At 45.4% G+C, this 18,780-nt stretch overlaps 1 protein-coding gene across 1 annotated transcript in view; it reads left to right on the forward strand.

The window, feature by feature from the left end:
• PRPF19 (pre-mRNA processing factor 19) overlaps window positions 1–18,780 on the forward strand; it is a 100,615-nt gene that overhangs the window by 45,185 nt on the left and 36,650 nt on the right. The window contains exon 8 of the mRNA XM_069752986.1: window positions 2,861–2,935. Within this exon, the coding sequence (XP_069609087.1) occupies window positions 2,861–2,935 (75 nt within the window). The remainder of the gene's footprint in view (window positions 1–2,860; window positions 2,936–18,780) is intronic.

Raw genomic sequence — 18,780 nt, forward strand, 5'->3', positions numbered from 1 at the left:
ATAATGTGGTGGTAGATTACCATGTGAACTAACCAAGGGGGCCTCTCATGCTCTGAAAACAAACTGAAGCGAGGGAGAGGTACCGCCCTTTTATTTCAGTAGGTTTACTGTCCCGACTGGGCGGATCCCTCTCTCAGGTGTGCTGTCATTGGCTCCGGAAAAACCGGCTACCAGTAAGTAACCTTGGTGTTTTCCCAGTACTGTCAATGGAAATGGCGGATGGCTCTTTTCCCACTACTGACAATGGAAATGGCAGTTGGTGCTTTTCCCACTACTGACAATGGAAATGGCAGTCGGTGCTTTACAAATTCAGTCTTCACTGAATACAGATTTTACAAGTTTTACACATGACTTGAGAATGAATGATTAGTCCAATATGTGAAATAAGCAGATTTGTCTGACGAGCTGGGTTGTGGGGTCGATAAGCCAAACCTCCGACTTCTCAATTTCCCTGACTTCACGACTCTGACTTCACAGCACTGATCACTACTGAGTATGGGCATGAAGTGCATCAGAGATTCATCTCGACTAAAAGCCGAGATCGGGAACAGAACAGACATTTCATAACTTTGCCAAATTCTTACGAAAAAATCAACAACACATCCTGCATTATACTACTACTGACTCTGCCAAAATGGACTCTGACTCCACCGCCCTTCTAAGATATATTACTAAGTTGTTTGTGTGTGTACTGTTTGATTTTATGAACTAATAATTTAAAGGAGTTCACTTCTGTAAATTCAAAATACTACAGTGTGCCTCCTGAGTAACACTTCTGAAGGCTTCTGGCATTAATAATTGGCTTTGGGTATAGAGTATAGAGAAACTGTATTCAGACCTTTTGGCAGTACAATATTTCATTTTGTTATACTTTTAATCTATATGCAAAATGTTATTTGTAAAAAAACATAATTTTTTTTTTCTATATCTCATAAACAATGTATCTTAAAATGGTAACTACCGGGGATTCAACTGCCTCCGCTGTCGGCAGAGCGGCTGCTTTTCCGCTCTGCTCTTTTCCAAAGAAACAATGGTTCAATCACCTTTTAATGCATTTTATTGCAATGCTGCCACAGCCCAAAAAAAACTTAATTCTGGCTTTTTGAGATAGGTGTTTTTTGTTTTTTTTTTTGTTTGTTTTTTTTTCTCTTGTTGCGCAGCATACCGTTAGATTAATATGTTTTACGAATTTAGCAATGCCAAATTTTATATATAATAACAGTGTATCTTAAAATGGTAACTGATTGGGCTCCGTGCGATTGCTATTGAAGTGCCGCTGTCAATGCTTTTAAATGGTCAAGCAACAGCCATCAGAGCAAGACTTCATTGCTAGCTGTGGAGTTGAGCCCGCTCCATCAACTTGAGGCGATGTGCACACGTTCAGTATTTTTCGCTATAAAGACGCGAAAAAAACGCTTACATATGCCTCCTATTAACTACAGTGTATCCCGCATTTCTAGTGCAAATGTTGCCTTTTTTTTCCCGCGAAAAAATCGCATTGCGAAAAAAAAAAAAGCATCATGTTCATTAAAAATGCGGAATTGCGGGGATTCTGCACACCTAGGAGTGCATTGATCTGCTTACTTTCCGCATGGGGCTGTGCACACCATGCGGGAAGTAAGCAGATTGTGCGGTTGGTACCCAGGGTGGAGGAGAGGAGACTCTCCTCCACGGACTGGGCACCATATAATTAGTAAAAAAAAAAAAAAAAAAGTTAAAATAAAAAAAATAGTCATATACTTACCCTCTGATGGCCCCGGTGTCTTCCTGCCTCTTAGCGGTGCATGCTGCCACTTCTGTTCCTATAGATGGTCTGTGTGAAGGACCTGCGATGACGTCACGGTCCTGTGATTGGTCGCGTGACCGTGACGTCATGGAAGGTCCTGCACACACACCATCTATAGGAATGGACGCCGCTGAGGAGATCGGCTGTCTGCAGGGTGAGTATAACCATTTTTTTTTTTTTTTTTAATTTTTTTTTTTTTATAAACATTCTATCTTTTACTATAGATGCGGCATAGGCAGCATCTATAGTAAAAAGTTGGTCACACTTGTCAAACACTATGTTTGACAAGTGTGACCAACCTGTCAGTCAGTTTTCCAAGCGATGCTACAGATCGCTTGGAAAACTTTAGCATTCTGCAAGCTAATTATGCTTGCAAAATGCTAAAAAAAAAAAAAGCGGATTTGTTGCAGAAAATTTCCGGTTTTCTTCAGGAAATTTCTGCAAGAAATCCTGACGTGTGCACATACCCTTACACTTGTGCCCGCTCCATCAACTTTACACTTGAGCTGTGATGAAAATGTTAAAATGTATAGCTAAATACAGGCTCGATATTTGCCCTGTCTTAGCTTTCTAATTGGTCAAAATTAGCTACTCTGCTCCCCGTGTGTTTTTATGTTTCATTTTGACCGTTTTTTTCTCTAACGAGGGATGTTTGTTTTAGGGAATTCTGTTTGATCTTTTCTCCCCCTCCCCTCCCCTCCCCGGTACCACCCCCACCCCTCTTCCCTTCCTTCTTATTTTTTATTCTTCTTTTTTCGTCTTATTGTTTCTGTTGGTTTTTTATTTCTACACGTTATCTTCCTGAGATTTTTGTCAAGGATTGTGTAGCCTGTTTACTTGGATCGCACATTAGTACTACCATAACCAGAACTGTGGTCACTTTCGGCTACTTATCCGCATTGAGGGTGCTGCCGAAACTCTACAATATATTCCATTTTAAATATGTATCTACCCTCAACAGATTCATGTAACTTGTATGATTGCTTACTTGTGTATACGTGTTGAAAAGTTGAAAATAAAAAATTTATAAATAAAATGTATAGCTAAATACTTTGTCCACTAATTATTTTGCAGCGTGGTAAGACAGTCCCAGAGGATCTGGTCAAGCCTGAGGAGCTCAGCAAATATCATCAAGTCTCTTCTCACGTGGTAAGTGTCTACCTTAACCCCTTCATGACCTTTGACGTTTAGGTATGTCAAAGGTGTATCTGCCTTTCATGTGGACTCCTTCGCTGAATCCTCATCTTTCCCCCACATAACAGCTGATTTAATCTTATTTAATTTTATTGCCTCGAATACCCGCAGATGCACCCACCGCTATTAACCAGTTAAATGCCGCTGACAATCATTGACAGCGATGTTTAACTCTCCATCCACAAGCGAGTCACTGTTCCCGCCCAGGCCGCCGATGGGTTGTTAGGAGCTGAAGCTCTGTGTAGCACAGACGGTTGGATGATCGCAGCTTCAAGTCTCCTAAGGGCACTGTTGAAGCAAGTGTGTTTAACCCCTTCATGACCCAGCCTATTTTGACCTTAAAGACCTTGCCGTTTTTTGCAATTCTGACCAGTGTCCCTTTATGAGGTAATAACTCAGGAACGCTTCAACGGATCCTAGCGGTTCTGAGATTGTTTTTTCGTGACATATTGGGCTTCATGTTAGTGGTAAATTTAGGTCAATAAATTCTGCGTTTATTTGTGATAAAAACGGAAATTTGGCGAAAATTTTGAAAATTTCGCAATTTTCACATTTTGAATTTTTATTCTGTTAAACCAGAGAGATATGTGACACAAAATAGTTAATAAATAACATTTCCCACATGTTTACTTTACATCAGCACAATTTTGGAAACAAAATTTTTTTTTTGTTAGGAAGTTATAAGAGTTAAAATTTGACCAGCGATTTCTCATTTTTACAACGAAATTTACAAAACCATTTTTTTTAGGGACCACCTCACATTTGAAGTCAGTTTGAGGGGTCTATATGGCTGAAAATACCCAAAAGTGACACCATTCTAAAAACTGCACCCCTCAAGGTACTCAAAACCACATTCAAGAAGTTTATTAACCCTTCAGGTGCTTCACAGCAGCAGAAGCAACATGGAAGGAAAAAATGAACATTTAACTTTTTAGTCACAAAAATTCTTTTAGCAACAATTTTTTTATTTTCCCAATGGTAAAAGGAGAAACTGAACCACGAAATTTGTTGTCCAATTTGTCCTGAGTACGCTGATACCTCATATGTGGGGGTAAACCACTGTTTGGGCGCACGGCAGGGCTTGGAAGGGAAGGAGCGCCATTTGACTTTTTGAATTAAAAATTGGCTCCACTCTTTAGCGGACACCATGTCACGTTTGGAGAGCCCCCGTGTGCCTAAAAATTGGAGCTCCCCCACAAGTGACCCCATTTTGGAAACTAGACGCCCCAAGGAACTTATCTAGATGCATATTGAGCACTTTGAACCCCCAGGTGCTTCACAAATTGATCCGTAAAAATGAAAAAGTACTTTTTTTTTTCACAAAAAAATTATTTTCGCCTCAATTTTTTCATTTTCACATGGGCAGTAGGATAAAATGGATCATAAAATTTGTTGGGCAATTTCTCCCGAGTACGTCGATACCTCATATGTGGGGGTAAACCACTGTTTGGGCACATGGTAAGGCTCGGAAGGGAAGGCGCGCCATTTGACTTTTTGAATGGAAAATTAGCTCCAATTGTTAGCGGACACCATGTCGCGTTTGGAGAGCCCCTGTGTGCCTAAACATTGGAGCTCCCTCACAAGTGACCCCATTTTGGAAACTAGACCCCCCAAGGAACTTATCTAGATGCATATTGAGCACTTTAAACCCCCAGGTGCTTCACAGAAGTTTATAACGCAGAGCCATGAAAATAAAAAATAATTTTTCTTTCCTCAAAAATGATTTTTTAGCCTGGAATTTCCTATTTTGCCAAGGGTAATAGGAGAAATTGGACCCCAAATATTGTTGTCCAGTTTGTCCTGAGTACGCTGATACCCCATATGTGGGGGTAAACCACTGTTTGGGCGCACGGCAGGGCTCGGAAGGGATGGCACGCCATTTGGCTTTTTGAATGGAAAATTAGCTCCAATCATTAGCGGACACCATGTCACGTTTGGAGAGCCCCTGTGTGCCTAAACATTGGAGATCCCCCAGAAATGACCCCATTTTGGAAACTAGACCCCCAAAGGAACTAATCTAGATGTGTGGTGAGGACTTTGAACCCCCAAGTGCTTCACAGACGTTTACAACGCAGAGCCGTGAAAATAAAAAATCATTTTTCTTTCCTCAAAAATTATGTTTTAGCAAGCATTTTTTTAGATTCACAAGGGTAACAGGAGAAATTTGACCCCAAAAGTTGTCCAGTTTCTCCTGAGTACGCTGATACCCCATATGTGGGGGTAAATCACTGTTTGGGCACATGCCGGGGCTCGGAAGTGAAGTAGTGACGTTTTGAAATGCAGACTTTGATGGAATGCTCTGTGGGCGTCACGTTGCGTTTGCAGAGCCCCTGATGTGGCTTAACAGTAGAAACCCCCCACAAGTAACCCCATTTTGGAAACTAGACCCCCAAAGGAACTTATCTAGATATGTGGTGAGCACTTTGAACCCCCAAGTGCTTCACAGACGTTTACAACGCAGAGCCGTGAAAATAAAAAATCATTTTTCTTTCCTCAAAAATTGTTTTAGCAAGCATTTTTTTAGATTCACAAGGGTAACAGGAGAAATTGGACCCCAGTAATTGTTGCGCAGTTTGTCCTGAGTATGCTGTTACCCCATATGTGGGGGTAAACCACTGGGCACACGTCAGGGCTCGGAAGTGAGGGAGCACCATTTGACTTTTTGAATACGAGATTGGCTGGAATCAATGGTGGCGCCATGTTGCGTTTGGAGACCCCTGATGTGCCTAAACAGTGGTAACCCCTCAATTCTACCTCCAACACTAACCCCAACACACCCCTAACCCTAATCACAACCCTAACCACAACCCTAATTCCAACCCTAACCCTAAGGCTATGTGCCCACGTTGCGGATTCGTGTGAGATATTTCCGCACCATTTTTGAAAAATCCGCGGGTAAAAGGCACTGCATTTTACCTGCGGATTTTCCGCGGATTTCCAGTGTTTTTTGTGCGGATTTCACCTGCGGATTCCTATTGAGGAACAGGTGTAAAACGCTGCGGAATCCGCACAAAGAATTGACATGCTGCGGAAAATACAACGCAGCGTTTCCGCGCGGTATTTTCCGCACCATGGGCACAGCGGATTTGGTTTTTCATATGTTTACATGGTACTGTAAACCTGATGGAACACTGCTGCGAATCCGCAGCCAAATCCTCACCGTGTGCACATAGCCTAATTCTAAAGGTATGTGCACACGCTGCGGATCCGCAGCAGTTTCCCATGAGTTTACAGTTCAATGTAAACCTATGGGAAACAAAAATCGCTGTACACATGCTGCAGAAAAACTGCACGGAAACGCAGCGGTTTACATTCCGCAGCATGTCACTTCTTTGTGCGGATTCCGCAGCGGTTTTACAACTGCTCCAATAGAAAATCGCAGTTGTGAAACCGCAGTGAAATGCGCAGAAAAAAAACGCGGTAAATCCGCCATAAATCTGCAGCGGTTTAGCACTGCGGATTTATCAAATCCGCAGAGGACCAGAATACGTGTGCACATACCGAAACCCTAACCCTACCCCTAACCCTAACTCTATTCTAACATTAGTGGGAAAAAAGAAAAAATTCTTTATTTTTTTATTGTCCCTACCTATGGGGGTGACAAAGGGGGGGGGGGGGTCATTTATTATTTTTTTTTTTTTTTATTTTGATCACTGAGATAGTATTTCCAGCCATGGCCGATGATATTTCAGCATCGGCCATGGCTGGATTGTAATATTTCACCAGTTATAATAGGTGAAATATTACAAATCGCTCTGATTGGCAGTTTCACTTTCAACAGCCAATCAGAGTGATCGTAGCCACGGGGGGGTGAAGCCACCCCCCCTGGGCTAAACTACCACTCCCCCTGTCCCTGCAGATCGGGTGAAATGGGAGTTAACCCTTTCACCCGATCTGCAGGGACGCGATCTTTCCATGATGCCACATAGGCGTCATGGGTCGGATTGGCACCGACTTTCATGACGCCTATGTGGCGTCATGGGTCGGGAAGGGGTTAAAAAAAAACCCAAACCTTCACTCAGCCCTATATGCCAAAAATGGAGTCTTTACAGGTCCCAGAAATTATTTTTTTTTACTTACACATTTCGGATTTGTTTTCATCACTTAAATAAAAAACATTTGAGAGAGCGCGATATGGTATCTTTGTGCTTGTACTGATCTGGGAAATCGTATTGTCAGGTCAGTTTAAGCATCTAGTGAAGCCGTTATCTCTAAAGTAAAAGTGTCATATGTCGGGTCTTTGTAACGCCTTACTTAAAGGATATATCTCTGACTTTGTGAAAATATAAAAATGTGTCTAAGCAATAGCACACGGAGTTAGTTGCTACCGATCTGTCTCTTGTGCCCGGTACAGTTCTTAACTGACAGAGCGGTCACAGACCGCTCCTACCGGGGATTCAACTGCCTCCAATGACGTCAAGTCGGCAGAGCAGCTGCTTTTCTGCTCTGCTCTTTTCCAAAGAAACAATAGTTTAATCACATTTTAATGCATTTTATTGCAGTGTTTCCACAGCCCCCAAAAAACTTAATTCAGGCTTTTTGAGATTGGTGGTTTTTTTTGTTTTTTTTCTTCTGTTGCGCAGCATACCGTTTTAGATTAATATATTTTACGAATGCAACAATGCCAAATATGTCTCTTTTTTTTGTTTCTTTTGTTTACATTACTCACATTTTTCTGTGTTTGATAGTCAAGTTGATGGTGAAGCTGCAATCATCTGATCACTTATACCATACATGTAAATTTATAATTATGATCTCCAATGAACACCAGCTAAACTCTGGCTTTCACAAAAGTATCTTAATTAAAGGTAACAAAGGTCTTCAGAAGACTCCCAGCTGTCATGTCATCCCATCATTGCCTTGTGATCACCTCATAGATTGAGTGGCATTTAACAGGTTAACAGCTGTGGTTGGAGCTCCACTCCACCCGCAGCTGTAAGAGGCTGATGATGTCTGAATAAATCAGCCATCATACCAGGAAAAATGCAGGCTAGGCTTCGAACCCGCATCAATGGCAGAGACATGACATAACTGACATGTCGTGAAGGGTTAAAAATAAAGGAATAAATTAAACATTTGCCATAAGTCCGATCTATAGTGGGGAGAAAAAAATGACAGATCCAGTTATGTTTTTGTTTTTTTTAGCTGGCTGCACAACTTTTTTGTTAATGGTTTGCTGCTGGATACTTACTGATTACTTCCCATGTGAACATGGCCTTATAGAGGAAGTAGAAGCGTTTGCAAACCAAGCCCTCCTGTGTAAGGTACAGGGAAGAAACCCGCTGGACTAAAAATCAGCCAAACCATTGATCGGCTGACTGCTATCTAGAGCTTTAGCTAAAGGTACCTTCACACTAAACGATACTGCTAGCGATCCGTGACGTTGCAGCGTCCTGGCTAGCGATATCGTTCAGTTTGACACGCAGCAGCGATCAGAATCCTGCTGTGATGTCGTTGGTCGGGGCTAGAAGGCCAGAACTTTCTTTGGTCGCTGGCTCTCCCGCTGACATCGCTGTATAGGCGTGTGTGACACCGATTCAGCGATGTCTTCGCTGGTAACCAGGGTAAACATCGGGTTACTAAGCGCAGGGCCGCGCTTAGTAACCCGATGTTTACCCTGGTTACCATCCTAAAAGTTAAAAAAAACAAACGCTTCATACTTACCTTCAGCTGTCTGTCCTCCGGCGCTGTGCTTTCCTGCACTCACTGTGTGAGCACAGCGGCCGCAAAGCAGAGCGGTGACATCACCACTCTGCTTTCCGGCCGCTGTGCTCACAGCCAGTACAGAGAAGCAGAGCGCCGAGGACAGACAGCGGAAGGTAAGTATGAAGCGTTTGTTTTTTTTTACTTTTAGGATGGTAACCAGGGTAAACATCGGGTTACTAAGCGCGGCCCTGCGCTTACCCGATGTTTACCCTTGTTACCAGGGGACTTCGGGATCGTTGGTCGCTGGAGAGCTGTCTGTGTGACAGCTCTCCAGCGACCAAACAGCGACGCTGCAGCGATCCGGATCGTTGTCGGTATCGCTGCAGCGTCGTTTAGTGTGAAGGTACCTTAACTCGGTTAAGAAAGCCATATGTTAAGCTATGAAATGGTGTGGAGAAGCGAATATGCTGCACTGCAGGTGTATCAAAGATGTCCAGTATAAACCTGAAGTTGTAGAACAGTTATTGCGATTTTATTCTCAAAGCACTTTCAAGTACAACTGACTTCATCAGGAGTAAAGCAAAACATATGTTGTCTGTCACCTGGGGTGAGAGGACCAGAACCTCCATTGAGTAGATCTGCAGAACTGCTAACATGTCCTCGGTCCTTACCTTTTTGAAGCATTCTAGAATACATTGATTTATCCTTTGGGAGAGAAGTCTGATATTCTCAGATGGTGCTGTCATGGAAGGTGACTGTAGAAAATGAAATTATGAAGCATTTAGATGAGCAGATATCTTTTTAGTCTATTCCATGCAAATGTGAGAAATGGTGTCTGGTACTATGTGCTGACATCCGGCACTATGTGCCAGGAGCGGTCACGGACCGCTCCTGGCACATTAACTCTTGGCACACTGCAATCAAAGATGATCGCAGCGTTCCGGCGGCACAGAGAAGCATCGCGCATGGAGGGGGCTCCCTGCATGCTTCCCTGAGACCCTTGGAACAACGCGATGTGATCGTGTTGCTCCGAGGGCCTCCTACCTCCTCCTCCTTGCATGCCCAGATGCAAAATTGCCACGGGGGGGCCTTCCGGGTCATGCAGGGAGGTGGCTTGCAAGTGCCTGCTTAGAGCAGGCGCCGGCAAGCCTCCTGCAGTGCCTGTGTGATCGCTGATCTGACACCGTGCACTGTAAAGTGTCAGATCAGCGATCTGACCCTATAGCATAATGTCCCCCCCGGGGCAATGTGAAAAAATATATATACCGTATATACTCGAGTATAAGCCGACCCCCTAATTTTGCCACAAAAAACTGGGAAAACGTAATGACTCGAGTATAAACCAAGGGTGGGAAATGCAGCAGCTACCGGTAAATGTCAAAAGTAAAAATAGATACCAATAAAAGTAAAATTAATTGAGACATCAGTAGGTTAAGTGATTTTGAATATCCATATTGAATCAGGAGCCCCATATAATGCTCCATAAAGTTTATGATGGGCCCCATAAGATGCTCCATATTAAAATATGCCCCATATAATCCTGCATAAAGGTTATGCAGGTTTTATAGGCTGAACTGGATGGATATAGGCTGAACTGGATGGACAAATGTCTTTTTTCGGCCTTACTAACTATGTTACTATGTTAATAAAGGCCCCATAAGATGCTCCATAAACACATTTGCCCCATATAATGCTGCACAAACCTTGATTATGGCCCTATAAGATGCTCCATACAGACACTTGCCCCATATACCGTAATGCTCCACAAACGTTAATTATGGACCCATACAGACACTTGCCCCATATAGTGCTGCACAAACGTTATGGCCCCATATAGTGCTGCACAAACGTTATGGCCCCATATAGTGCTGCACAAACGTTATGGCCCCATATAGTGCTGCACAAACGTTATGGCCCCATATAGTGCTGCACAAACGTTATGGCCCCATATAGTGCTGCACAAACGTTATGGCCCCATATAGTGCTGCACAAACGTTATGGCCCCATATAGTGCTGCACAAACGTTATGGCCCCATATAGTGCTGCACAAACGTTATGGCCCCATATAGTGCTGCACAAACGTTATGGCCCCATAGATGCTCCATACAGACACTTGCCCCATTTGCTGTTGCTGCGATTAAAAAAAAAAAAAAAAAATCACATACTCTCCTCTCCGTCGCTCAGTCCCCCGGCACTTTCAATAGTCACCTGCTCCTCGTTCCGGCACCACTCCATGTTCAGCACTGACGTTCTAGAAATAGCAAAGGCGTGCACTCTGATCAATGTAGGTAGGTGCAGGCTGAACCAGGGTAACTTCACAAAATAGATAAAAAAACAGCCGCACTCGAATTTTTGGTTTTTTCATATGCAGAGAAGTAATTTATTATGTTCACCACAGTGATATTGCGAAGCTGGGGTCACCACAATATTATAGAGGAACTGAGGTAACGTTTCGGCCCTGCTGTGGGCCTTTGTCAAACCTCACTTGTTGTAGACGAGACGTTCAGCAGAGGGCCCGCACTAACCACGTCACCGCGCCCTCTGACCTGAGTGTCACAGCTAAAGACAGAGCGGCGCCGGAACGAGGAAAGGTGACTATCGCGCAGCGCTCCCCTCCCCGATATATTCGCCGGGTCCTGGCGCTGTGCAGGTCCCTGCTTCCCCGACGGCGCAGCTTCATCCTGTACTTAGCGGTCACTGTTACTGCTCATTACAGTAATGAATATGCGGCTCCACCCCTATGGGAGATGGAGCCGCATATTCATTACTGTAATGAGCAGTACCATGTGACCGCTCAGTACAGGAAGAAGCTGGGGCGCCGGGGACCGCACCTTGAGTGGGTTAGTATTATTAGACAGCCCCCACTCCCCCTCCCCTGCCAACCCCTGGGTATGACTCGAGTATAAGCCGAGAGGGGGACTTTCAGCCCAAAAAAGTGGGCTGAAAATCTCGGCTTATACTGCTAAATAAATAAAATATAGCTATAGTTCTAGCTATAGTTCCAAAAAATAATTTTTTTTATCTAAATAATAAAAAAAAATAAAAGTACACACATTTAGTATCGCCGCATCCGTAACTATCTGACCTATAAAACTGTCCCACTGGTTAACCCCTTCAGTGAACACTAAAAAGGCAAAAAACTACTTTATCATACCACCAAACAAAAAGTGGAATAACACACGATCAAAAAGATTGATATAAATAACCATGGTACCGCTGAAAACGTTATCTTGTCCCCCAAAAAACGAGCCGCCATACAGCATCAACGAAAAAAAAGTTAGTCCTCAGAATAAAGCGATGCAAAAAATTGTTTTTATATAAAAGTTTTTATCGTATAAAAGCGCTAAAGCATAAAAAAATATAAATGAGGTATCTCTGTAATCATACTGACCCGAAGAATAAAACTGCTTTATCAATTTTACCAAACGTGTAACGGTATAAGCCCCCCCCCCAGAAGAAATTCATAAATAGCTGGGTTTTGTTCATTCTACCTCACAAAAATCGGAATAAAAAGCTATCAAAAAATGTCACGTGCCTGAAAATGGTACCAATAAAAACATCAACTCGTCCCGCAAAAATCAAAACTTCACATGACCAAAATATGGAAAAGTTAAAGCTCTCAAAATGTGGAGACGCAATAACTATTTTTATTTGCAATAAAAAGCGCCTTTTAGTGTGTGATGGCTGCCAGTAATAAAAATCTGCTAAATAACCCGCTATAAAAGTAGATCAAACCCCCCTTCATCGCCCCCTTAGGTAAGGAAAAATAATAAAAATTTAGAAAAATGTATTTTTCTCCTTTGCCTCATTGGGGACACAGACTGTGGGTGTTATGCTGCTTGCCAGTGATAGAAAGTTAGCTCCTCCCCTGCAGTATACACCCTCCTGCTGGCTCTCAGCTAACCAGTTCTTGCTTAGTGTCTGTAGAAGGCACTTGGGTCTGTTTTCAGACACCAACATTTTTTTTTCTTTCTGTAATTTATTTTTTATTTTTTAATTAACGGAGTGAAGGGGGCAACTGATTCCTTTCTAGGGTCCGCTCTCCCCCGATCCATCACCAGGCAAGCACGGTGAGTATACCTCCCCGTACCTGTCCTTCGACGACTGGGGCACGCCTAATCTACGCTAGGGCGACGGTTCCTATACGGTCCCGATCTCCCCCCTGTAAGATCGTGAGCACATAGAGTATACCTCTTATGTGCATCTCCTGGGCTCCGCCACAATTAAGCCCTCACCAGTTGGCGTCATGTAGTCCCCACAGTAGCCGTAAGCCCCCTGCGGCAGGTACATATGAAGATGGACAGAGGCTCCATCCCCCTGCAAAGAGAGGATCGATAGAGCTTATTCCCTCGCTATAGAGGCTGCATCTCTGCTCTGTGGTGGTGAGTAGTTTCCTTCCTCACGCTGCCTGTGTGGGAAGGTGCGGTCCTGGTCCCCGGGAAGAGGTGCCGCTGGCCGGACGCCAGCGGCAATCATTCGGCGCTACGTCGCGGCCCGCCGACGCGCTCCACCGTCAGGCTCCATAAATTTAGTCCCCGGCTTTTTCAGCCAGACTAGGCCACAGTTGAAATCCCCGCCAACCGCCGGAGCCCCGCCCAGCTCATTTCAGGGGCGACTGTTCCTTCACGGTCCCGATCTCCCCACACCTGCAGCAGGCGACCACATGGAGTGTCGCCTCCATGTATCCTCTCCTGGAGCCAGGCCTAATGTCGGACAACTGCCCAACCCGGGGACTGAACTCCGTGGATGTACAGAGGCCCCCCTCTCTATGGCGTCCGAGCAGCCCCCACTGTCCCACCACTGAAAGCGGATGGCACAAGGAGGTGGACGGTTCCTCTCCACATCCCTAACAAAGGGATGATGGATTGAGGTTTAGCGCTCTATCCCTGCACTGTCCACGCTGCAATACCTGACATACGTGGCGGCTCCATGCCGGGACGTGCACCGATGGTGAGTGGATCCTGCCAGCGATGGGCTTCTGCAGCGGGATATTCACAGGCAGTCTCAGGCTTCCCTGTAGCCCACCTCCCTGAGGTAACACTCCGGCCGGCTACAAAAATGTAGCCCTTGGCTTCGGCCGATGTGTAGGCCGCTCCTCAGAAGCGCACTATGGCCCCCCCTAAGGCGGCTCTGCCCGTTTTCCTTGCGTTTTTCTTCTCGGCCACTGCAACGCCCCTCACTTCTACGCTGGCGCCGGCTGCAGAAATTTAGTCCCCGGCTTAGGCCTATTCATGAGTCTCGAGGCACCGCCCACGTCATGCCTGTGGCTACGCCCCCCGAATTGGCGCTTCTCGCTCTCTGCGAGATTTTATCTAAAGGCACACGACCAGTATTCACTGGTCTTAAAAGCACACGACTAGTATTCCCAGGTTTCAAAGGCACATGACCAATCCGAAGCCTGTCATAAATGAGGAGCCCTCCGCCGCTGATCCCAGTTTATCCTAGAGTCCCTAGTCCCCCTCAGTGGACTTCGTCACTGCCGCAACCCATGGTTTTTCTAACCAAGAAATTGAATCCCTCCGTGATTCCCTACCCCCCGTGGCTCGGAGTGCTCGCAGGACCGATATACATGGTCCCTCTCCTACATGGGATCCGTCGGCTAGCAGGGGCCGCGAGTATTCTAGAAACATACAGGCGTCTACAAAGCGGAAGTTTTCATTTCATGAACTCTCTCTCACTCACTCACTCACTCACTCACTCTCACTCATCCAATCTCTGTACATTGACGAGGACTCCGGTCCTGCTCTAGATTACACAGTGTCCCTCATAAGGAGACTAAACTCCCTCATAGAGCATTTGCCATCCAGTCCGGATATGCGATTCACTGGTCAGAAGCCTCTACGTGGGATGCCATGCCATGTCTGATTTTTAAGGGCGACGGGCCTTTTAAAGGGCACCGATCACACCATCAACAGACGGGCACACGGAGTGTCGCCTCCAGGTATCCTCTTCTGCATCCAAGCCTAACGCCAGACAACCTGTCCTGTCCACCCGGAGACCTGAACTCTGGATATACAGAGGCACCCTTTTTGGGCGTCTGAGCTCCCCCCTCGGCATCACCACTATTTAAAAGAAGATGCAAGAAAGCGGATGATCCCTCTCCACTTCCCTGTTAAGAGGATGATGGATCGAGGGTTCCTAACTTTTAACTCTGCATCGTCAAAAGAGAGCGGCGATGGCAAGAGACTGACCTACTGGATGCAGCCGCGCATTCTGCCACTTGGCAGATTAACCGGGTACAATCTCCTGTGGTTCACCTACCAGTATCCCTGCGCGATTTGTCATCAATTAAAAATGCCACGGTCTGTCAGATAGCAAATCTGGTTCGTTCCGTTTTGTGGCTTCTGGTCCTGCCCTCTACCCTCCCTAGCCGCCGCATGGATTGCTAGAGCAATGGTCTCCTGGCTGGAGACCTTAACTACTTTGATTCACACCAGTAACCCTTTCCTGAAGACAGTACAGCTGGTCAATCAAATCTTTTGAGCGGGAGACTAAAAAAGGATCGTACGTTCCTACAGCAGTGGAAGGGTTGTCCAGGACAGTCTAGATCTAAGGGATCTTGGTTCCAAAAAGGGGAATGAGAAGTACGACCGATCCTGGACCTCAAACTTCAAACAACCTTTCACAAGGTTCTTCTTCGAACGGAGTTCCTCCGCTCAGCCATTACTTCAACAGAAAAAGGTGCAGTTTCTGGCATCCATCGACATTCGGGATGCTTACCCTCTTCAAAAATTCCTTCGCCTTTCCATTGGTGAGCAGCATTTTCAAGTCACAACATTGTTTTCGGCCTTGCTACCCAGAGTGTTTGCAAGGCTCATGGTGGCTGTCATGTTCCTTTTGCACCCTAGAGGCGTGGTCGTCCTGCCCTGTTTGGCCGACTGTCTAGCCACCCTTTCAGGACTACAATAGTAGTCTATATCACTTGCAATACCCTCTCACCTGGGCTGGCAGCTAAACTTAGACAAGTTCTCCTCATTTCCAGCTGAGCGGATATCCTTTTTGAGGATGATCCTGCACACTTCCAGAATGATGGTAATTCTCCCTCGAGACAAGGTCATGGCCCTTCAACAGGGTGCTCGTGCACTTGTTTACTCATCCCCTCATTTCATTCGATTTGCTGGGAGGGTTCTGAGGAAAAATGGTGACGACAATGGAAGCGACTTCCTTGGCTCCGCTCATTTTCAGCAAGTCAAACCGACTTTCAGACGATGGTCTCTGAGCTCCTAAATCATCCAGGGCCTTTCTCCTGGTTCAGTGGTTACTAGTAACTACCAATGCCAGTCCTCTTCTCCCGATCATTGCTCTGGAGATCCGAATGGTAGTCCTATAGTAGGTCCACTGCCTTCTGGCAGGTCAACCCATCTGAATTCAATTGGACAATGCCACGGCTGTGCAATGCGTCAATCATCTAGCAGGTACCCATGTTCAGGCACCATGGCCGAGGTATCTCACATTCTCTGATGGGCCGAGATCTACCACTCGGTGATCTCGGCAGTACATATCCCAGGAGTATAACTCTAAGCGGCGAACATATTCAGCCGTCAGGGTTCCGCCTCATCAGACCTGCCTTCACTGGAGCTCCCCAGTTGTAGTTTGGATGGCGTCCAGACTGATCGCCTGTGTACTCGAGTTTGTGGTTCGGCCTCGAGATCCAAGAGCCATTGCACTGCATGCTCTGGTTCTTCCGTGGTACCAGTTTCCATAACTCCCCTTCCACTACTTCTGAAAGCTTTTCAGAAACAGAAAAGACCCCCATTGATCCTCGGAAATCTGCACTGACCAAATCAGTCTTTTGCTTCTGGAGCTGGTAGCTTTCCGCCTTTTGCAACAAAACTGCAAGTAGGGACTTTCTCGCAGGGAGTTTTCACACGTAGTTTTTCCCTATCGCATACCGTTAGATCATTGGGACCTTAATGGTCCTAGGAGTATTACAGTAGACTCCTTTTTTGATCCGGACAGACCTTACTATTAGGGAAGGTTGCCCCTTTTTTCTCTGCGATATCCTCATCCTGACGAGTCTTTGGTGCTAACGGGTCCTTTCAGACTTTTTTCCCTTATTTCCTTCAAGGCAAGGTTGTCCTCAGGCCATCCCCGTCCCTTGTCACCAAGGTGGTATTGCATTACCACTGTTATGAGGGCATAGTTCTTCCCTCATCTCTTTCGGCACCCGTCCACAAAATGTCCATTTTCCGGACAAAGCGAGTACTCGGAGTAGGTTCGTCTCGAGGACGGCGTCCTTCCGAAGGTTGGACACACTATCTTGGGCTTCCTGACGTTTACAGGAAGGGTTAAGCTGTTTCCATCGGCCATTTAGCCTGGTGTATTCCTTTCACCATCCAGGAGTCCTTCCGTGTTAGATGTCAGCCTATCTCCCTGTCTATCGTGGGTTCTAGGCACCAGGCGTCGACAAGACACGCCTGCAAGCTTGCGGATTCGTCCAGTCCGCATGCATTCTTGAAGCACTATAATTCCCACACTTCCATAGATGTGAGTCTGGGCAGGCGGACTATGCAAGCCGCGGTGGCGCACTTGTAAGTAGCGGTTACACAGGGCCTGGTCTGATGTTGTCCTCAACCAGGGACTGCTTTGGTACGTCCCACGGTCTGTGTCCCCCAATGAGGCGAAGGAGAAAGAGGCATTTTTGTGTACTCACCGTAAAATCCTTTTCTCCGAGCCATTCATTGGGGGACACTGCTCCCACCCTGGTATTAGCTTATGCTTGCTTTTATAATCTGATATGCTATTCTATCATATATATATAATATGATCTGCTGTAAGCTCATATGTTGTTACTGATCTCCTACTGCTTTTACACAGAACTGGTTAGTTGAGGACCAGCAGGAGGGTGTATACTGCAGGAGCTAACTTTCTTTGTATCACTTAGTGTCCTCCTAGTGGCAAGCAGCATAACACCCATGGTCTGTGTCCCCCAATGATTGGCTCAGAGAAAAGGATTTTACGGTGAGTACACAAAAATCCCTCTATTCCCATTTTCCCTTTAGGGTTTTGGCTAAAGTTAGGGCTGGGTCTAGCGTTAGGGCTGGGGCTAAAGTTAGCGTTTAGATTACATTTGCGGTTGGGATTAGGGTTAGGGGTGCGTTTGGGTTAGGGTTTCAGTTAGAATTGGGGGGGGTTTCCACTTTGGGCACATCAGGGGCTCTCCAAACACGACATGCCGTCCGATCTCAATTCCAGCCAATTCTGCGTTGAAAAAGTAAAACAGTGCTCCTTCCCTTTCGAGCTATCACGTGTGCCCAAACGGGTTTACCCCAACATATGGGGTATCAGCGTACTCGGGACAAATTGGACAACAACTTCTGGGGTCCAATTTCTCCTGTTACCCTTGGGAAAATACAAAATTGGAGGCTAAAAAATAATTTTTGTGGAAAAAAAAAAAAATAATTTTAATTTTCACGGCTCTGTGTTTTATAAACTGTAGTGAAACACTTGGGAGTTCAATGTTTTCACCACATCTAGATAAGTTTCTTAGGGGGTCTACTTTCCAAAATGGTGTCACTTGTGGGGGGGGGGGGGTGTTTCAATGTTTAGGCATATCAGGGGCGCTCCAAATGCGACATGGCGTCCCATCTCCATTCCAGTAAATTTTGCATTGAAAAGTCAAATGGCGCTCCTTCCCTTCCGAGCTCTGCCAAGCGCCCAAACAGTGGTTTACCCACACATATGGGGTATCTGCGTACTCAGGAGAAATTGGACCCCAAAAGTTGTTGTACAATTTGTACTGTTACCCTTGGTAAAATAAAACAAATTGGAGCTGAAGTAAATTTTTTTGTGAAAAAGTTAAATGTTCATTTTTATTTAAACATTCCAAAAATTCCTGTGAAGCACCAGAAGGGTTAATAAACTTCTTGAATGTGGTTTTGAGTACCTTGAGATGTGCAGTTTTTAGAATGGTGTCACACTTGGGTATTCTATCATATTGACCCCTCAAAGTGACTTCAAATGTGACGTGGTCCCTAAAAATAAATGGTGTTGTAAAAAATGAGAAATTGCTGGTCAACTTTTAGGCTGTGTGCACATGTTGCGGATTAGCTTTAGGAATTTCTGGTGCGGATCTGCCTCTTCTTGCAGAACATACAAGTAGAGGGCTTTTCGGTCTCTTTCGTCCCGCTACATTTAGCCCAACTTGGGTCTCT

This window comes from Ranitomeya imitator, chromosome 2, assembly GCF_032444005.1.
Source record: "Ranitomeya imitator isolate aRanImi1 chromosome 2, aRanImi1.pri, whole genome shotgun sequence".
Taxonomy (NCBI): Eukaryota; Metazoa; Chordata; class Amphibia; order Anura; family Dendrobatidae; genus Ranitomeya; species Ranitomeya imitator.